Source organism: Halichoeres trimaculatus, unplaced genomic scaffold, assembly GCF_033239565.1.
Source record: "Halichoeres trimaculatus isolate MK-OKI-2021-1 unplaced genomic scaffold, fHalTri1.1 fHalTri1_scaffold_14, whole genome shotgun sequence".
NCBI classification, from domain to species: Eukaryota; Metazoa; Chordata; class Actinopteri; order Labriformes; family Labridae; genus Halichoeres; species Halichoeres trimaculatus.
Window position 1 is genome coordinate 9,418,058 of NW_027437192.1, and position 22,469 is coordinate 9,440,526.

Below are 22,469 nucleotides of genomic sequence, written 5' to 3' on the forward strand. Positions count from 1 at the left end.
CTTGTGGATTAATGGAGGTACTGTAGAGAAACCTGCCGCTCCACATGCTTGCTGCATTTTCATGAAGCTACTAATCAGTGACACAAATGCACACACATACCATCATTGTGCAAAGAGATACAGGTTGGCAACAACCTCCAGCCACAGCTGAAGTTTGGATGTCACAACTCAACCGGGTTTAAATAGCTGGAATTATTTAGAACAATTGGCATGAGTCACTCGAAGTGCAAGTAAGTTAAAACTGTTGTTACATAAAGTGAGTTTGTTAAAGGCTTACAGCAGAAAAAACTTCTTTGATAAACTCTTTTTGTGACCCATTAGTTATTGTCAGTCTGTGTTACTTAAGATACAAACCTAAAAGTAACATATACCCTCTATATTTGTGTAACTTTATTAGCATGTCAAGGGCCATAATGCTGGAACTCCCTCAAAGGATGCCACTTCAGTAAACATAACCAAAGTGTATGACAGAGGTGAAAAATATCAATAACTGTGAAGGTAAGGAAGAAAGAGGTGAGTTTGGTAGTCCTCTGTAATCTGTTGGAGAGTTAATTGAACCAAATGGAATTATCCCTTTCAATTTAAAGCTTCAACTACTTTTGTTTTCTTTGTTTAGTACTTGTTGAAACTCCCATAGCATCATACATGAGATTCAGGTTTTGTGAGTAAAATGAAGATTTATCCAACAGTTCAGAGTTTAAGCTTCTAGCTAGCAAAAGCTAGCCTTTCAGCATCTAAACCCAGTGAGAAGGGTGGGCAGAATGTCATTTTTTATTGTTATTTTTTGCAGTTTTACTGCTTTTAATTACTGTGGCCAATTCTATTAAAAAGAATAAGAGGTTTGAGGATAATTTGGTTTCAGGTAAAATTTTCTATGGTGACGTACATTGAAGGAATTCAAACTGCTGGAGGTACAAGACCTTACTGATGCAGAGAAATACTTTTAATTTATAATTGCTTTGTTCAGTTTTCTTTCCTTTCCTTCCCTTTCCTTATTATTATTTTTAAATCAAATTTAATGAACAGCTTAGTTTATTTTATCAGAGGAAGACAACACTGGATACTCTGAAACTCAGTAAAAACATATTAACTGAGTAATGAACATTCTTGTCACTGTTCATAAGTTTTACAACAAACAGGGACACAAACATATGTCCCTGTGGCATTGTCTGCTCAAGACAGTACAGAAAGCCTCTGTTAAACCTTGTGAAATGTACAACAGCACAACAACTGCAGCTCCTCGAGTCTCCCCTGGGGGTTGGCTGCAAAAGCCCAGGAAGTTGCATTAGGTTCTGTATATATATTTTTTAACATTACAGTAGAAATAAACATGTTTAAAAATAAAACAACAGACATAGTCACTGCTACAAGACCCATTTTTTTCTGCATCAAGGTTTCGAAGCCCAAAAGTACCAGAGGATGTAGGAAATGTTGACTCCACCGAACTTTCCGACTTAAAAACACACCCACGGACATGATGGGTGTGGTCCTTGGATTATATATCGTAACCTTTATCATCTAACTTAACTGATGTGTTTTAAAAGTTCCACCCCTTTACATTGTATGCAGATTAAGAAATGAGCTACATATCAATGATATTTTGAACCAAGCTGTTAACATTCAACTTGGAAACACTTGAGGTTGCGGCTTGGTCGAGGGTTTGTTCAACCTCTTTACTTGTGTTCAGGTTGACTGGAAGTTATGTTGAGTCAGAATTTCCAATGTAATGACCGGCACTTTTGGACTTTAAAAGGCCCCTTCAGAAACCAATGGGTGACATCATAGAGGCTATGAAGTCCATGTCAGTCTGTGGTAGTAACAGAGTTTGTACAGTGTGTCTGCAAACAGTAAGTTATTGACAAAACATTTAAATGCAGTAGTTTTGCAGGCTTTATCTGTTTCAATGTGTAGGTAAGGAGCAATCAGCAAATATCTGTTTCCACAAGGTTGTGTTTTCATGTTTGCTAGAGTGACATGGCTACCAGGCATGATTCACTGCAGACAATGTTGGTGAAGGCTGCAGTGTGCCTTTTGTTGTGTATGTCTTTACTGAGGTAATGATTCCTAACATCACTTTATTTCTAAAAGTGCATATGTGATGATAGGGATACCTATGAGAATACACCAGTAAAGCTTTACTTGAACAACAACAAAATCAAGTTGCATGTAAAGTCTAATAAAAATATCTCTGTAGTCATGACATACTTTACCAAACAAACAGCAACTATAAAAACAAAAGTAAAATGACCTACATAGTTGTCTGTCATCTTCCTTGAGTTCTGGCTACGCATGACACACACTTGTTTAAATCAACATGTCTAGTCAAACAGCAGGGGAGAAAAACAGTTTTTGCTCCTGGACACAGATAGCAGCTTTAAAATGCACCCAGCTTTGACTTTTTTGTCTTTTTCTCTGTTTCAACTAGAAATTTCAGTAAGACAGTGCAGTTTAGGAGGAAATAATGATTCATTAATTTAGAAATATATAGCAATTGACTACTTAAACTACCCTGAAGGCACACAGTAGATCAGCAAACAGAGCTAGCTGTCAGGTTAGCTTAGCTAGCATAAGAACTAGACATGGGGAAATGGCTAGCTAAATCAAAGGGAACCAACTAGCCTTACAGCTCTTTTATAGCTCACTCAAAAACATAAATAAAGTCATGTGTTTTTAAAAGTGAGCTTGAGACATGGCATGAAAAACATTTTTTAACTTCTGAAGTTTTTTTTTTTTTACATTTCCTGTTTTTGTGCTTAGCTACAGTAGATGCAATAAGAGGTTAGCTTTACTAGCACAAAGATGAGAAAGATTAGCCTCAAAGTTCCTCTGCTAACTTACCAACATAAATTTACTCTATTTTTCTAAGTGAACTTAAAACATGAGTTGTACAGGGTGAGCAATAAGTTTACATACGTAAGAAAAATAAACATTTTATGTTGAAAAACTGTTTTTATTTATATCATGTGGTCTATATGATTACCATTGTTTTGAAAACACATGTTGATACAAGAAACAATGATAACCATATAGCATTATATAAATAAAAACGGTTGTCCAACATAGAATGTTTCTTTTTCTGATGTGTTAGAACTAAAGGCCCCTTTTGTCGATAAATTTAATCAATTTTCAACAGTTTTCATACATGTTCCGCATTACCAACAGCTAACTCGCACTTTGAGGAGGTAAATCAGAAATTATAGCCTCGAGTTGATCTACAACCAGAGCTAGCAGTCCAATTAACTCAAAGTGAAGCTGCTTTAGATGTGGATCTGAGATGAATGTTGTTACTTTTGAAACAGTTCTCCGATGTTTCTTGTCATTGTGCTTTCCTAACCAATAGCTGACTATCAACATTACTTTATGTTCGAGAGTGAACATGAAAATAATCACATGATTGCAAACTTTTCCTGCTTCCTCACTGATATCAAGTCCCTATTGGAACTCGTGTGCATACAGATATCATGTGATCTAGCTGTATCGAGCTAGTGAAGTTAAGTGTTAAAGTGCAGATGCAAATGTTTGAGCTTCACTACAGCATGCCTAACTTCAGCTCCCTCCCTTCCTATTTTAATCTCTGGTTCATTCCTGTTCTTATGCAAACAATCATTCTCATATTTTACTGCACAGCCAAAGAAACCAAAGGCACTTGTATCTCTCAGTTACATCCTGTTGAACTACTCCCAAATCAAGATCTCATTTCACAAGATTCTTTTTGACAGTATATCAGGTGTTGCAAGATCAGAAAGTAAAAGGTATTGTGTATTCTTCAGTGTCCTGGGTGTTGATGTGTAAACACATCTGAGACAAAGATATGATTCATCCTTTTATCTCTGGATGAGGGCAAAACAGCTTATTTTCCTACACTGTAGAAGTTCATTCCTTAACTGCTAGAAGGGCTGCTGTTTTGCATCAAAAAAAAAAATGTTCAGACAATTTAAAGCTGTTTATTTACAAAGTTGTACATATGCAAGTGTGATTTTCTGTTTGTCTTTCTGCTAGGGCATAGAACAATACCTCGTGAGATAGCTCAAAATAAGTACGTAAACGACTATTCAAATGTTGGAGATGAATAAGGAATCTCAATACATTTTCTCATGACTGGGGATGATTTCTTCTTTTCCTAAACCAATGAACAGTCTTTTATTCTCTGAAGGTTTTGAGCATTTTTCTGTAGATTGTGCGTTAAGCTGTTTTCTTTTACACCTCACTCTGAATACATAAGTGGAAAAAAAAAATAACTTTGTATCTTTCAAAATAAAATAATTTTAAGTATGCAAGCTGTATGAAAGGAAAAAAAAGGAAAAGTTAGATAATTTAAAAATATACAGAATGAGGCAAGTTTTGAGAAAACAATCATTTCATAATAGAGATAGGTTTATTGTTACATCCCAAATTTATGTGCGTATGTTCTTGTGTGAGCCTACCTATAAGAATGTCATTTACTGCGACTCAGAAAGGAAAACTTGCATGGTTTTAAAGATACAGTATAATTTATGACACCGCTGCAGATGTTTGCCTGTCATTTAGCTTCCTGTATCATCCAATTGCACAGAGGAAATCGGCTTTTGTGTGTGATTCATCCTTTTGTGGGCTTTGTTTAACCTAGTGACACCTCATCATTATTTATAATGCATGTTTGTTGACTTTTAAGGCCCTGCATCCTCACATCCATGCCACTGTCAAAGGACAAGAGTCAGAGAGTTCTGGTAGCCAAAAGAGAAAACAAAAGCATGTTGGGTCATAAAAAATGACAGAACATGAAGTTCAAATCTTATATACATGTTTGCTAATGTCTGTTACTTCTGGCTGTATACAAATGCCCATTACAGCTACCTTAACTTAACCCACTGGTTTTGGAATTCTAGTAAAAAGTGAGGCCTTATGTTTGGAGCCAAAAAAATGACTGTTTGGAAGAGGAGTTCACACTGGAAAGAAGTGAGCAGTTGCAAACAGCGTGAAGTTTATGCCTCTAGTATAATCATTAACTTGGCAGTCAAGTTAGCAAGTTAGTTACTTAGCAAGCTACCAACCAGTTTCCACTGCGTAAACGTGGTTTAGTTTCAAGTGGGGGTTAAGCAGTTTTCAAGACCTAGGACATTAAGAGACAGCTTGTGACATCGAAAGCATTCAGTTTTTGTTGATTTTGGCGCCCCCTGTGGACAGAGTTAGAAGAGTTAGCGACAGATGAATGCCAAGGATATTTAAGGTAATAGCATAGAGACTGAAAAAGCTGAGAGATGAGACCGCTTGGATGAGCTTTTACACATAGCAGCTTTTAGCAGTTACCCCAATGTTATTCAAGGCAGAAATGCACCAAAACATTATGGCTTAAGTTAATTTTATCAAAATGGGCCAATGGAATAAGATTAAACTGCTGTACAACTTTCAAAAGCTAAAAAAAGGAAAATTGTTGGCATTTCCATACGGAGTCATTGGAAATTGACTCATGTTTAGAGACAGCTCAAAGAGGCCAGTAAAGGAATTGGAGTTCCTGTCTTCTTCATCCAGTTCTGCAGGGTTTCACCAGTTTTGAAATTATCTTTAAGCTAGCTCCTTGCAACTTCTCACCCTCAGTACCTGTACCTTGCTGGCATTATTGGCCTGTGTTCAAAAGAAAAGCCAAACTTTACACGGACGTGTTTACACGTTCTAAGAAACACAACCACTCTCTGCTCAGCCGGTTCTGTTCAGCATTCCAAAAGCATTGATTCACAGCTTTAATGTGGTAGACAGAATATTTTCCCCTCTTTTTTTTTTAAAGCTCAGACGATTGGGCATAAAGACTTCATGTGTCAACATGTGTGACATATAGGTATGGGCTCAGACATACCTTGCTGCAGCAGTATGCTGTTTAGTTCATGGACCATTAGTAAAATTTACTACACCAGACATTCACTCAGATTTGCTACCTTTTTTTTGAAAAAAAAATTATTTTGGATGTATTTTCAGTTTGTGCACTAATTTTAAATTCTGGTCTGTGTGCCTAGCAAATCCATTGATTCCACCAAAGCGAATGGCGATGTCTCGGTTGAGAAGAACAACACAAAGTCATCTCTCTATGCCACTGCTCCCAGGTCAAAGGTCAGTCAAGCTGCATTGGGTGTGTTTTGATCCAAGAATGTTTTTTTATTTTTTTTGAACAGTTTCATCCCTTTAGGGCTTGTGTACTTAAATATAAGATGTAGCTTTATGGAACATGATATGAGTAATTTGTGTGTTTGTTTTAAAACTCTGCCTTTGGGTTATTTAAGTAAAACAGAGTGTGTGTGTTTTATAGTCACACACAGCATTCCTCTTTTTCTTTTTATGTTAAAAACAATGAATGTGAAACTGTCCTCTGAAAATTGAATCTAAAATGTTAGACATAATACTAAAGACATACTGACATTTTATGCGAGAATAGCCTTAGCTTTCCTGCATTTCAGAACGTAAACACAGGATTCTTTAAAGAAAGTTGAACCATAGGTTCCCCCTTGCTTGGGGTGTTGCCATAAGTAAGAAAAGTCAGTGATAAAAGCTGAACTTTTTCAGGTTATCACAGTAAAAAACAAACATCAATCATTCTTTATTCAACACGCAGAAGCAGCTGTCAGTCACTGAAACATGTATAATAAGATTATATCTGCAAAAACATCAAGGTCAGAGCTATAAATCTACTGAGGTAGACGCCTGACAAAACGGTTTTCTTTATTTACCAAATGTGACTAAACTGCTTCCTTTCTTTTTGAATTTTATTTTTTGCTGAACAGACTCACCAAATTGTGTCTATACAAAACAGGCTCTTTTCATAGTATCATTGTTTTGTCTGTTTGAAAGGTTTTTTAATTTAAGTCTCTTGTTTTGATCAAATCCATTTTTCTGTTTATGTGTGAAACGCAGACTGGAATAAACTTCTGTCGCACACACTATCTGCAGTCATCCTTGGCATCACAGTCATGAATGAAATGTGGACTTTAATTACAGAGAACCATTATGATCACAATAGAAGCAATATAAGTATGTCAGCTACTCTGACAAACTTGGCAACCTCAAGACTTGCAGCAAGTATTCAGGTTATTGCTTTCTTCTACCTTGACGTTGCCCCCTTGTGGTGATGCTAAGAGCATTACTGTTATAGAAGCTCCATAGCCAGAGGCGTGTTCTTAGTCTGTTTACTTGTGTATCCAGACTTTTTTTTCAAACACATCTAAGCACCGCCTTAAAGAAACTTTTGCAAGTTTGGCACAAACATCCATCCGGACCCAGGGGTGAGCTCACTAAAATCTGGAAGTCAGAAGTTAATTATTCAAGACATCATGAAATCTCAAAATACAAAATGGTTCATGAGCAAAATGTAACTGCATTATCTAAAGCCTAAACCACTGTGTTCTAAAAACAGTTTTCTACCATCATCTCCTTGCCACTCTAGTAAAAGGAGCAACTCAAGAGCCTCTTAAAAGAATTTCGTAAAACCACCCCTATTAAAAAATTAGGGGTAGGGGTTGAACTAACTGCAGTCATTGTTTTATTTTATGAAGTGCAAGGAGAGGAATGTCATCAGTGATCAAATACAAATTTCTCTGATTATCTTGCCCAGAGGTTACAAACTTTTTTTGCGCAACGGACCGGTTTAATGTCAGACAATATTTTCACGGACCGGCTCTTTTTCTGTTCTCCTGTTTTTTGTCCATTTTGCTAACTTGGGGGTTTGGCGTCAAGAATAAGTCCTTGATGGGTTTAATGCAGAGAATTTTTCAAAATAAAACATCCTTCAAAATCAGATAATAAATGAAACTGAAATAATGAAAGATGAGTATTTTTTATGTGTGGCCCTGTACCAATTGACCAGTCTGTGGCCCAGGGGTTGGGGACCACTGATCTGGCCCACTGTTACAGATAATATTGTCTGTCAAATTTCATGTGGGCCTTTTAAAGTCTTTGTGTTATTATTTTGATGTGTAAATTAAATGGGACAGCTGAGAAAGGACAATAGACACTGAGACTGTCAGTAAGTCGTGCTGTGATGGTTTGGATTTTGAGATAAACTAAAGAGCGTTTAAGCGAGATCCTGAAAAAACTGAAATCCAAGCAAATATTTATTTCTTATTCTTAGTAAAAATGGTTCCATTACATTAACTAGAAGCCAAAATCTTTCTTTAAAAACAACTTTTTTTATAAGATACTAAGCAAGCAAATTTTTCTTATTTCAGTGGCAGTTTATGGATGCAAAGTGTTTCACAGAGCTACAAGATGTCGTTCTAATTAGCTGTTTATCCCTGCACACTATGCAAATACAATTTGTCTCCAACACAAAAACATCACCTGATAGGGGTGATCAAAGGCTTTTTCAAAACAAATATTGAGTGACTGTGTCTAAAACATCAAAGCAGTCACTCTTTTCGTACAAGACTCTGAATGTAGACGCCACAACTTTGTTGAGTATCTAAAATTTTCCCTACTTTTTCAGACGCTTGGGAGGAAAACAGGATGATAAGCTCACGATTTAGAAGTTCAAGTGCAAACTCGTGATTTGATTCTTGCCTTCACATGTTTTATGTTTATTTCATAATCTACAGTGAATATGAAATGACCAAAAAACTGAGAAACAGAGTAACTCGTGCAGTGTTTGTTTCGGTCGGTGAGTAACTTGGGCATGTTGCAGACCTCAGGTTCACTCTCCTCCTCTCAGATTAGGTCAGAAACATGTCTGAGCAAGATCATTCCTGGGGCAAAATGCAGAGTGGGTAAGGTGGGAAAAAACAGCCCACTATAATGGGAACTCAACGGTTTCTGCATTCCAACTCCACGGGTTCATCTGCCTGGGGGATGCTGCTTAGAAAATTGTTGTCCCCCCTGTACACACAAAAACATGTCTGATTTTCACTCAAACAACAAGACTCTAAAACTACTTGAGTTTTTGAAGTTAAACCCACAGAGAGGAGAAATTATTGAAAGTAGGTGTCTGTAGCATGCAGGACTTCTCTGCAGAGGGCGCCACACCTCCAAAAAAGCCACAACAAACAGTGAGCTTGTTCAGTCAGATCACATGTTGATGGTTGCATTCTTCATTTAATGCTTCAAAGATCTTTTCTTCCTTCCAGCGAGGGGGCGCCAGAGCTTGACAAAACAGCAGCATTGTGTTGAAGATACCTCTGCAAAGCTGAGACCTGTTTATCAGATAACAAAATCATCTCTCAGTGATAAATTTGATTACTTTTGCAAAGGCTGGATGAGTATTTTCAAAGTATTGTGTCTTAGACTCAAAATTAAGTTAAAAAAAAATACATTTACTATCAACATAGAGCCCTAAAGGTGCAGATTGGGTCTTTTGATTGATGCGTGGCTTGGATGAAAAGGTTATTTTACACTTACCTTAAAAAAGCATTCATCCTTTCTACCAGTGAAGTCATTCAAAGTCATCATTTGTACCTGAAGGGATGCATACAGAAAATGAATTAGTATGTTGTTCAGCAAGAATTGTCAGGTGTTAGATTGATGCATGAGCTTAAATACACTTCTTTGTTTTGTTCACTACTAATAAGGAATGCTACAGGCCCCTTGTTTCTTTTCTTGTGAGAAGACAGTGCCATAATTTTTTTAATCATTATAGTTCAGCTAAGAACACTCTTTTTAATGAATTCAACCATGTGTTGTATCCACTGTGAAACCTTAAAGAGGGGGTATACTGCTTTCCCATGAACATAAAGTAATCATGCTAGATGTCCATATTAAGTATGGGCTGATTTTTAAACTACTACTTGTTCATATGTTGGAGAAATCCTTGAATCTGTCTGTAAGCTGCTCAAAATAGTCCACTATTAAAAAAAAGTATCTCAAGATCTCCACAAGACCTGCTAAAATTATAAGGTCATCACATAAGGATTTCACTTGACACATAGGAGGAGCGGACCTCGAACACCAAGGTCTGCTCATGGCTATGCCCCCAACAGGCCTCCAGAGGGCTGGCCAATCGGGGGGAAGGGGGGTTGTGAAGCAGGGAGCCTTAAAGAGACAGCAGCTAAAATAAAGCTTTTTTGACAGAGGCTGTGATAAGAAAAATATGAAGATTTTGTTTTATAGCTGTAAATCATGTAAAGCTACTGCAAGGATATCAGAGGGACAGAATAATTTATAAATGAAAAGCCCGGTACCCCCTCTTTAAGTAACATCTAAATAAAAAGTTACCTTTTCAAGTGCATAGGACAGTGGTTTTAGTACTCGGTGCTGTCCCTGATTTTATCTCCTAGCCTTAATCATGTGCTGCATGTCTACCCCCACTCTGTACCCCCCTTACTTTTCCTGTCTCTCTTCAGCTGTCCCGTGCTTTAAATACAAATTTGCCAAGACGTAGGACTTGAAAACAAAAAGTTCATACAGAGTAGTTTTTATCTTTAAACCAGCATTAATCCCTTAACCTTTGTCTTAGTTTCTGTACAGACAATATTTTCAGGTAGACTTAATTAAATGTGTTAATGTCTAACAAGCAGAGCATCCACCCACAACAGACTTAGGTCTCCACTTTGTTTGTTTTCTTTGCTACTTCTCATACCTTTGACACTATCCATCACAGGGGGAGGAATTTGAACAGACACACCCAGATGAAAACCTGGCAGATGATACTGACAGACAGAAAGACAGACAGACGGACAGATGGGTGTTCTGTTGTCCTTTGTCAGCTTAAAATAACATGCACACATTATCACCGGAAAAACCATCCCCTTTATCTTTTCTATCTTTTCTATTGCCTGCACGAGGACACTTCACTACCACTGCTTTCTTTTTTCTTTTTAAACTGATAAGAAAAGCTTTGATCATGGACTGTGGCATGATTTTTGAATGCTGGCGTGATAAAAATTGTAAAAACAAAGCCAAGTTATACACACAAATAAAGACTTTCTAGGCAAATCGAGCAGCTCTAGATTATTTTTCGGATAACTCTCACAGATTTCTTCTTCTTCTTTTCAAACCTTTACTCCTCCAAAACTTCTATTATATGCAGCAGTATTAGAAAAATACTGCCTCATCTATTCTAATCACGACCCCAAACCAGACTATCTACACAAAGAGCTGCTTGATTAGTACAGCTCATGTTCTAGTAGTCCTTCATTTTTGTCAGGGTGGGGCAGCTTTTACTGCTTGGAATGAAGTTAGGGTGTCAACGCTTAAGTTTGTTTATAATGCCTGAAATAATTTTTTATTACGCAATATCCTCATTCTTACCACTGAAAGATGAGTGTTTGGAAGCGAGGTCTCTAATTAAGTTGTCTTGGGTATGTCTGGTATACGGTTGATCAGTTAATCATATGGTCTTCATGTGCTGCAAGTCACACATCAATGCTTTGAATTTCCAAGTTCTGTTTTGAAAGCTGCTATATAAATAAAGTTTTGGTTGTTATTTATACACACCAAGCTATAAAAGTGACACTATCAATCATTTATTCCATTTTAATGGTTTTCCTGAACTTTTATTTTTGTAGGCTAAATCTAATCCTTCCCTTTCTCCCACTCAGGGTAAAGAGCTCAGCTACTCTGACATGGACCTCCGCAAGCCCAAAAAGTTTGCCACCTTTTCTTTTGGTCTCAAAAGGAGGAAGAAGAGAAATGAGGAGAGTCTCTCCAAGAGTACTTATGGCCTTCACAGCACAGACATTGAAGAGCTGGATGAGGTAACCCTGATTCTTACCTTTGTATCGATAATAGTTTAACTGCTGTAGCAGAGTAATCAGAGTTTAGCCTGATGTAGACATGAATAAAGGCACAGTACATGTTTTTTTTATGTAGTGGACATATGCTTTTCTGTTTATGTGTACTAGCATGAAAGGGTTCAGAATTATTTTTCATGACGTTTAAACCAAGCACACTCTTTCAGACTAGGAGTTTTTTGAGCTCAGTAATGACACAATTTCATTTTTACAAGCACTTTTCCCAAGATTAAAAGTTAGGAAAAAAGATTGTGAAAGTTGAGGCAATTTAAAATATTTCTTATGAAGTGATCTTCCATCCTTTCTGGCCTATTTTGTTAGATTTTAATCATTATAATTGATCAAATTGAATTTTTGTTTAAGTTTCTTTAATCAATGGGAGGCATTTAGCTGAATGGGGTTGATAGTAGTAACAAAGAGAGAGGAAGGTCAGTGCACTTAAAAAATGAAATCTAAGAAAATGAGACATATTCACCTGACAAGTCCAGGAAAATGTCTTGATTTAAGTAGGGATGCACTGATCCAGCTTTTCTGGTCCTGATACCAATACTGGTACCTGGGCTTTGGTTATTGATTAGTACCGATCCTGATCCTGATCCTGATCCTGAACCGATACTAGTGTCAAATATTTCCTGCATGCTCTACTGTGGGATAAGACTGGCGTTTTAGGTAAAAGACAAAAAAAATTGTACATATGGATTTACTGAAGTTAATATTGATTGAAACTGTAAGTGTTTAAATGTTTAACAGCAGTTTACTGAAAAAAAATCTTCAGAATTTACAGAAATAACTTTTTGATTGTAAAATTGTATACCTTATTGACTAAATCATAGTTTAGCCTTAGTGTCAATTTTGGACCCATCTTTTCCCACTGTTACCTGATCCAGCTTTGAGGGGCTGGATCGATGCCAGTACCTGATACCAGGATCAAATCGGTGCATCCCTAGTTTTGCGCTATCAAAAGATCAAAAAGACATATGAATATATGTTTAAACTGCCTTTAGAGAATGAAAATAAATCCACCAACCCCCAATTAAGAAGTGTCTTAATACAAAAATCTAAATTAGTTTTTTTTTTTTTTTACCCTGTTGGCAGATTGTTTTTATGTAATTTAGGCATTTTTCTGCATTTTGAAACAATTGTGTTTTTCCTACTGTTTGACTTAAGCATGCAATGTGAACACTTAAATTTCATTTTTTTTCAGTGTGCGTTCTGCATTTTCATCTAAATTAAGATTCTTCACAGGTTCAGCTCATTTTATAGATGTCAGCCCATACTACTAACTACATACTTCTACTGTCTAAAGTGGCTTCAAAATCAACAGAGTTAGCAACTAGTACTCAATAGCCAGCAGCTAAAGAGCCTGAAATTACCCTCAGGAGTTTTCAGAAACCAAAAAGAACTACAAGAGAGTCAATATTTGACATAGAGAAACCAGGTGACTGAAAACTGGTCTGAAAATGAATAATAATGCAACCTCATGACTACTGTGTGTGCTCAGAGGGTGTTTGCTGCTTGCTAGCAAGGTTGTTTATCATCAATTAAAGAATTATATTGCTAGTGTGCTAATTCAAGGAAGAAATACTATGTATCCATGAAACTGCTGTACACATTGCCTAAAAAACCTTTTAAGTTTTTTGACAGATCACTAGGGATAAGACGGTTGGGTTTTTCAGAGTCTGACAATGATTCTTACCTCCATAAAGGTTTTTTCTTTTTATGTAGTTCATTATCGTTTCTAATTACATGAGTGACACAGTGAATCCTCTTCCTTTAGCCTCCTCCAGATCTCGGTGAGATGGATCTGGATCGAGCGATGGCGAAGAAAATGAGTATGTCTCAACCAGTCCTTGACACCAGCGAGAAGTTTGACATCCCCTCTCCTCCTCCTGTGTCTGCAAACCAATCAGACTCACACTTCACTCTCCCAGCAGTGGCAGCTAAGGAGCCTTTAACAAACGGCTCTGATTTCCTGGATGTGCATGCAGAGCCACTGAAAGCACCCATTGCTTCCATCCCTGAGCTGCAGATGGACAGTTTCGACTTGTCAGAGGGGAAAGAGAACATTCCTGTCCAAGTTAACGCAGTAAAAAGTGACTCCAGTGCACCTGCAGTCTCTGCCTCTGCTCTTGATAAGCAGACACTTCGAGCCAACCAGCCGCAAGATTTGTCTGACATCGCAGAACTTAAGGCGGCAGTGGTTGAGTTAGTTTCTGCGAGCGATGGCCTGAATGACAATGACTCCCTTACCTATTCCACCAGAGCTACATCACTGAATCACCAACTGGATGCTCCCGACACTGCTGTCAGTACAGCTCTAAGTGCTGTCAGAGCCAAGACCCCTGACAGCTCTGCTTCTTCGCCTGTCCATCAAGAAGTCTCACTTTCTCACACAAAGAGTTCCATCTCTGAGACTGTCGAGAGTGTCAGGGCAACTTCAGCTGTTAGTACAGAGAGGAGTGCCCCTCCTGTCGATCAGAGTGAAGTGTACGGAGCTTTGTACGAGTCGCTTTTCCCACAAAGCTTCACCTCAGAGGTTGTGGCATCCCTCCTAAACTCTCAACCTCAAACCTGCACAGAGATACAACGTCTTGACACCAAAACCTATGAGTGTCGCACAGAAAGAACCACCCTATACTCAACGTCGAGCACGTTTAGAGGCAGGGGAGACAGAGTTGATGGTTACACAATCGTTTCTAGTTCTGGGCTGAAATCAGCAGACAGCTCTGACCTCATTCAAGACACTCTCATTCAGGCCCAAAACTCAGCCCCTCCTGCTTCAGATTATGTCACGTCCCAGGGGACTGACTCTCAGGTTACAGACCCCAAACGGAGAGCGATCCTGGTCAAAGAGTTAGTCACAGATGAGACAAGCTCTGATCGTGCCTGTGCCTTTCCCGGGCTGGAAAAAATGGATCAGGAGAAGGATCCTGAGTTTAAAATCGATAAAATAAAGAGCTCCTCTGTGGGGTCTTCAGGACAGTATTTCAGCGTTGGGTCAGATGACGGCAGCGCCATAGAGATCTACTACAGCGCGGAAGAAGACAACATACCCGACAGCGGGGATGAGCGGGTGGATGAAAGAGGAGAGATCAGCAAGGGAGTGAAAGAGGTTGTTGAACTGCTCAGGGAGGATGTGCAACAGAAGGAGATCACAGAAACAGACACAAGCAAGCAGGATGAGGAAACACTGAGGGTTTTGATCGTGAAAATGCAGAATGAAGGCAGCAACGACGAAGGGAACAGGGAAATGAGCAGTCCAACTGAGGTATTCCAGCAATGTTCAGACACCTGGACGTCTGATGTTCTCCAAGTGAAGGCTCAAGAAGTGCAAGAGTTGAAGGAGTACGCTGAGAAGCGTGAGGAGATTACAACACGGTACGTGATTGAAGAAAGACAGCTAAGCCAGACAGACGAAGGAGGACGAAGGGCAGTGATAGTCAAAATGCGGGAAAGCACTGATGAAGAGAATGAAAGCAAAATCAACCAGAGTTCAGAAGCTTTAAGGTTTCTTGAAGATGCAAACGTGGTTTCAGAAGTATCAAAAGAGGTGGCAGAATATGTAGAGGTGAAGCAGGAGGATGTCGCAGAAACACGTCCAATCCAGACAGAAGAGGAAGTCCGGAGGGCGGTCATCGTCAAAATGCTCAGTGAGGAAATAAATGAGGACAAGAAGGAGGATATCAGCAGCCAGACTGAGGTGTACCAACAGATTATAGAGACTCACGTGATAACATCTCTTGATGGGAGAGTTCAGGATAAAGAAATGGCAGAAGGGGTTAAAGAAGTTGTCCCAATGCTTGATGAAGAGGAGCTTGCGGAGAGACGCTCAAGCCAGACAGATGAAGGGGGACGAAGGGCAGTGATCGTCAAAATGCGGAGTGAGGAAATAAACGAAGATGAACTTGTCGGACAAACGGAGGTGTATCGACACATTGTGGAAACTCAGGTGAATGAGCGTGTTGAAGATCATGTCAAGATTCAGGAAGAGGTGAAAGAAGTCATTCAGCATCTTGAAGAGCTCTCAAAGGAAGAGATTGGAGAAAGATGCTTGAGTCAAACTGATGAGGGTGGACGGAGGGCGGTGTTTGTCAGAGTGAGAAGCGAGGAAATAAACGAAGCAAAGAATGAGGATAACATTCTCCAAACTGAGGTGTACCAACAGATTTTTGAAACACACGTGATCAAGTCCCTCAAAGACAATGATGCAGAAAATCAGAAAGAAGTAATGGTAACTGAAATTAAAGAAGTTGTTGAGATGCTTGAGGAGCAAGAGATTGCGGAGAGGCGCTCAAGTGAAACAGACGAGGGAGGACGGAGAGCGGTGATTGTCAAAATGCGCAGTGTAGAGAGCGGTGACGAAAAGAACGAAGATATCAGCAGATCTGAGGTGATCCAGCAGATTTTAGAAACCCAGATGATTACGTCTCTGGAAGACAGTGATACAAAGATCGAGGAAGAAGTAAAAGAGTTTGCAGAGTATGTCGAGCTGCGTGACGAGTCCTCAAAGCAAGAGGAAACACTATTCAGCCAGTCAGATGAGGGAGCATCAAGGGCAGTAATCTTAAAAATGCGAAGTGAGGAAAGAAATGATGAGGATATCAGCAGCCACACTGAGGTGTATCGACAAATTCTAGAAACCCACGTGATTGAGCATGTTGAAGGCGGCGTAAAGGAAGACGAAAAAGTGTCCGAGGAGCCTCCAGAGGTAGCAGAAGAGGTCCAAAAAGTCCTTGATGACCTGTCGAAGCAAGATGATCTTAGTAGCCAATCTGAGGTGTACGACCAGATTCTAGTAACCCATGTGGTAACATCCATCAAACAAGATGTCGCAGAGAATCAGGATAAAGAAATAACAACTGAAGTGTTCCCAGAGATTGCAGAAGATGTTAAAGAAGTCGTGGCGATGCTTGATGAGAAAGAGGAGATTGGAGAACAACGCTCAGGTCAGGTGGATGAGGAAGTACTGAAGGTGCTGATCGTCAAAATGAAGAGTGTCGAAAACACTGATGAAATGAATGAGGAAACCAGAACCCTGACAGAAGTTCAGCATGAGCTAAGAGGTCCAAGTTCTGAGATTCTTGACACAATGACCCAGGAGAAAGAAGCAACATCTGAAGTGTCTCAGGCGGTGACAGAGGGAGTGAAAGAAGTGGTCGGGCTGCTTGAGGAGTTAGCAAATCAGGAAGAAGAGACAAGCAAGAGAGATGAGGTTGAAACAAAGGTGGTTGTTGTTGAAATTAACAATAAAGGAGAGGAAACGGACAAGAAAGAGGACATCACAATCAAAGCCAAGGAACCGCAGCAACAAAGTTTAACGTTGACATCTACGACTGTAAGGAGTCAGGAGATTGAAGTTGCACCTGTAGAACTTGCACAGGTAGAAGAAGAGGTGAAAGAGCTCGTAAAGGACATCATACTCCATGATGAGACAGCAGAAAAAGGGATAGGCAAGAACGATGAAGGAGTCAAAGAGGAGAAGAAGGTAGAAACTCTGGGAACTCTGGAAACACAACACGAAAGACCTCAGCGCTTTAAAACAGAGAGGGTTCTGCTTCTCGTAAGCAATGTGAAGGATCAAGAGGAAGAAGCTGCAGCTACAGTTTTTCCAGAAGTAACAGGAGAAGTGAAACAAGTTGTTGAAGTGCTCGAGGAGATGTCAAAGCAAGAGGAGATTGCAGAAAAAGAGGAAAACCTGAGCAAAATGGATTCAAGAGTCACAAGTGTCGTAGGAGTAACTTCTGTGTTGCTTGAAAGAAATGATGGGAAGAGTCAGCAGAAAGAAGTTGCACCTGAAGTTGTTCTAGATGTGCAAGAAGTGAAACAGGTTGTTGAGGTGCTTGAGGAGCTCTCAAAACAAGAGGAGATTGCAGAAAAAGAGGAAACCCTGAGCAAAATGGACTCAAGAGTCACAAGTATCGAAGGAGTGACTCCTGTGTTGCTTGCAAGAAATGATGGGAAGAGTCAGGAGAATGATGCGCAACCTAAAGTTCTTGATGTGCAAGGAGAAGTGAAACAGGTCGTCGAGGTGCTGGAGGATCTTGTAAAGCAAGAGGAGGTTGCAGAAAAAGAGATAAAGAGAGATGAGGGAGGCAAAGAAGCAAAGAAAGAGGAAACTAGAACCCAAACTGAAGTGCAACGACAACTGCAGAGTGCTGAAACTATGATCATTCAGGTGCTTGAAAGCAGTGATGTAAAGACTCAGGAGGGAAAAGTAGCAGCTCCAGCATCTCTGCAGGTGAAAGAAGAGGGACAGGAGGGCAGAAAGGAGGAGTTACTGGCCACACCGGTTGGGCAGGTGAAAGCTCTAATGGTATGCGACTTTGCTCCACCCTCCAGGGAGCTGCATGGACCGGGGGAGGGCTCTGAGGGAAACCTGACCAAGCTGGAAACAGAAGACCACCCTAATAGAGAGCAGCAGCTTCCAAACAAGGACATACAATACCTGGTAGACAAAGAAATAAGTAGATCTGACTGTATTCATGCTGCCTCCAGAAACACAGGGACAGAAGATACGATCACACCCTTATTTAGAGAGGCAGCAGAGCAAGTTTCCCTCCTTACTGAAGCAAACCAGGGAGGAAAAGTAAGCAGCAGCACCACAACAAGTGCAGTCACAGATACTTCAGGTGTAGCGGAGGTTGTCGAGGGTGCTGTGACACTCTGTGCTGAGCTGCAATCAGATGCCACAGAGAGTGAACACAATAGGGCTCCACAGGTTAAGACTGAGTGGGCGGATACAGTTACTCAGAGCACAGACGGGAGCGGGACGGTGCTAGAACAGGTGGCAGTGGAGCTGTCAGTCCTGACCGAGGACAAACACCTTCCTGAGACCAGAGCTGAAGACACAGACTCAAAAAGAGAGGAACAACCGGCAGAGACCAAAACTGACCTGAATGAGGGGTGAGTGTGAAGTCTTTTGATGCTTGTTTAATCTTTTTAATACTTTAATCATAACTTTTAAAATTATGTTGATCTTTCTTTAAGTCTTTTGATATTTTTTAAAGTCTTTTGATCCTTTCTCAAGTCTTTTAACCTGTTATTTGTTTAGTTTTTTTTGTTTGAGTCCACTGCTGGAGCAAAACACACACGCGTGGATAAACAGGCTCTTTAAATAGCCTCTAACTTTGCACCTGCTCATTAATATGTGGTTAAAGAGCATGCAGCGAACAGCAAGAAGTGAGTTGTTTCATAAATTTACTAAGGTGTCATTTTAGAAAACTGATGCTTTATTATTACTGCGCTGGTATGTACCACATGTAACCGTAGGGGCGTGTTTGACACCTGACCGGCTTCGTTATCTTGTTGATGTAAGATGATATACTCAAGCAGCCAAGATGAAAGTGTTTTCATCCATAAAATTCACTTTTTGCCTGATACCGTGCTGATCAAATAATAATGTAGTGGCTAAATAGTTCACTGGATTGAAAAACGGAAAAGTTAAAGCTGTCTTGTTGGGCAGCAAGGCTGTCTCTACATCCCTGGGGAGCTTTGAGCTCACCCTTTGTAGCGTACCACGTGTTCAGTGATACAGCTCAAGTCATTGGATGATTTGAGCTGCTGTAGGAAAACACTTTTGTTTTAATACCCTGGATCCCTCATGAAGTGTATTTTGATGCTGTACTTTCAGAGTCCCATTTCTTATGGGGGATGTAGCAACAGTAGCTAGCACATGTCATAGAGAAACAAAGCAAGTTTTAGCACCTGTAGCTTCTCCAGAGTCTTTCCTCTCTGGCTTCTGTCCTTCAAGCTTCTTCTTCATCAATCAAGAGCTGTTGGACTCACTTGCAGGGCCTGTCTTCCAGGATGTAGTCAGGGTTCATGTGGTCAGAGTCATTTTTAAACCTCACATGTGTGCTGTCATTAATCCATTTAAGCAACACAAACCTGTAGCACAGGCTTACATGCCAGCAGGCTCTTCTGCTTATTAAAACATTCATGATGGCACACAGTTATGATTTGGCTCTGCAGCAGCTTCATCTGAGGCTGGCTGGTGACCAAACATTTTAATGAGCGAGGACAAATGAGTCTTAAGGTGACAGAACAAAGAAATAGGTTGATAGGTAATCATCATGTGATGGAAAGACGCTTTGTTAAACGTGACTTTAAGTATTTAATCGTGCTTTAACTTCTCTTACTGTATTTTGAATGTCAAAAGAGTTAACAGTTGCAGGTATAGAGCATAGATAACTTAATTTTAACCATGTGATCATGCAGACGACGGATTCCTGAAGTCATTTTTTTGATACAATAGGTCCAGAATTGGCATGCAGGGACATTTTAGAAACACATTTTAGAGCTAAAAACAAAGAAATCTTCACCCTTCATCTGCTTGGAAGAAGACTTAAATTTGAATCAGTTATTGTGCTCACATTGGCTTTATAGGATCTGAACTGCAAAAACTACAATTCTAGCTATTGTTTGTCTTCTGTCTAGTAAAACATCTCATCAGACTAAATATGAGCGACATTCTGTCAACAAATCCAGAAGAGCATCTTAATTAAAAGACAATAATATGCCCTGAATCAATGAATTGATTACATTAAGAAAAAGGAAAAAAAAAACCTGTGGGGTTAGAATTTTTTTTTCTTTTTTTAACTACTTAAGGTAATTTATTTATTGCTGTCTTTAAAAATAATGAAGTAAGACAGTTTGTAAAAAAAATAATTGAAATTATTTTTATTATAATTTTTATAATTATGATTTATCCTTTTTTATTTTAATTATTTATTCAAGTGTGACACCCAAATCCATCACAGGTTGCTTTACAGTCAATTAAAAATGGTGTACACTGCAGAAAGTGTAATCTAACCTGAATTGCTTTTGAATAATAAAAATAATCTGCAGATGGGAAAAATAAATTCACATGTTTAGTTTCTTGTATCAAGGCAAACTTTCTTTCCCCATTAGAGTAGTTTTTTAATCTATTTTGGCATCATAGTAGTCTTTAAATATCTAGAAATGAGACTTTCTTTCTGGGTTTGTCGAGTGAGTGTGGCTCATGGTAAATCTAATAACATAACTTTTTAACAAAAAAAAAGACAAAGACATGCCAAAACTTCATTTTTGTAATGTAATCTTGAGGACTCCTCATTCCTTCATAGTGTAAAATCTTTGTTAGGGAATGCTGCTCTGTTTGTACCTTGTTCCCAACACGCCACAAGATGGCAGCAAAGACTAAATTTGAACAGTGTGTAGGGGGGATTTTCTTGGGACAAAATAGACCACATGAAGTCTCTTATTGATGGACAAAAAAAAGAATAGGAAACAAAAAGTACTCGGTTTCTAAGCCCATTTTGTGTAGTTTGGCTCCTAAGGGCATGTAAGTTTTATTTCTTTCTTTTTGAAGATTCAGGATTAGTGAAGGGCGATGTTTTACTCATGGTGAAGTTTACCCTCAGTTTGTGATTGTTTCTCTTTATCGTCACCTCCATTGTTACTTGTTTTGTTTTACAATGCACTAATACACAGGCTGTGTCCTTCACTTAAAACAACATGGTTTCAGTTGAACAGGTGTGATGATCCACTCTGAGAGATAAGGCATTAAGGCAGCCCCGCCTGTCTTACAGGCTTCCCAGTAGCGATGTCCTCAGGAAGGATGAATAGGAATGTGACGGGGAATCCCACCCACCTCCCAGAGGCCCCAGAGGTTAAAAATGCTTAGTTTAACTTTGCAATCACCAAAAACATGGTTTTAACACCAGACCGACCACAAAGACTCCTTTCCCTTTTGTCCTTTGTAACTTCAGGCAGAGAGAGCCTCAAATTCTCGTGACTTTGTTTATTCGAAGTGTTGAGGAGTGTGGAAATGTTTGTGGTAGGACACCTGAAGCCAGTCGAGCCACTTGTTGGTCTGAGCAGCGTCCTTTGTTTTCTTTTCATGTGTGGCTGACTGCCTGTAGTCTCACAGCTTAGCTGTGAGTCAGCTGGAATGACAACCCTGTGGAGAATTTTCCACAGTAGAAACCTGCGGAGGTGCACAGCAAAACTTGACCCGATATAGATATGTTCTGTTTTAGACCTTTTCACATCTTCCTTTTGACATCTTTTAGTGTGTGTCTTCAGGAGCTTATGTCTAACATTTAGACATGGAGTTTGTAATATTTAAACACCAATTTTTGATATTAAAGGTATAGATTATTGCACAAAGAAAAAAAATACAGTACTTTGCTTAAGGTAACTTTCTGCAAGAGTGATTACGTAAAATAAATAAATTCATTCAAAATGTAAATAAATTATTTATCCTTATTTCAAAAAAGTTCGACTTTTTGTATTTCAAGTAAGTCAACATTTATTATTTGGCCCAAAATGTCCAGGTTGTTTTAAGTGATCATCTGCTGAATGGAAAAACTGTCACTTACAGTTTACTGGGATTGCACCTAAGCAATACTGATGGACAGAGTAAAAATTCCCAACATGCAATTTGGCTGATGTTTTAAAATGGTAGTATGAGAGAAGTTTTTATTACATGCCCCTCTTTCATGATGCTTGCTTCAAAGTTGCACCAGATCCCGTTTATTTGCCCCTTAAGAGCAGAGACACAGACTCAGTATTACCACATTTAGAGATAAACAATTTTGTTGCTGTTGATCTTTAAAAAGACTTCTGTGGACTTCATGAACTTAAAGACTCTTCACAGTGTTCAGGTCCTCCTCTATAGATCAACTGCCAAATGTGATGTGTAGCATTTGGCTAACTGTTGATATTTATTTACATCCTAACTCCATCTTGAACGTTTGTTGACATGTTAAGAGTAGACTCCAATTACAAGATCCCAATTTTTACATG

At 39.1% G+C, this 22,469-nt stretch overlaps 1 protein-coding gene across 1 annotated transcript in view; it reads left to right on the forward strand.

The window, feature by feature from the left end:
• Positions 1-22,469, forward strand: part of crybg2 (crystallin beta-gamma domain containing 2) — a 54,824-nt gene that overhangs the window by 3,756 nt on the left and 28,599 nt on the right. The window contains exons 2-4 of the mRNA XM_074686735.1: positions 5,988-6,081; positions 11,490-11,645; positions 13,459-18,584. Of these exons, the coding sequence (XP_074542836.1) occupies positions 5,988-6,081; positions 11,490-11,645; positions 13,459-18,584 (5,376 nt within the window). The remainder of the gene's footprint in view (positions 1-5,987; positions 6,082-11,489; positions 11,646-13,458; positions 18,585-22,469) is intronic.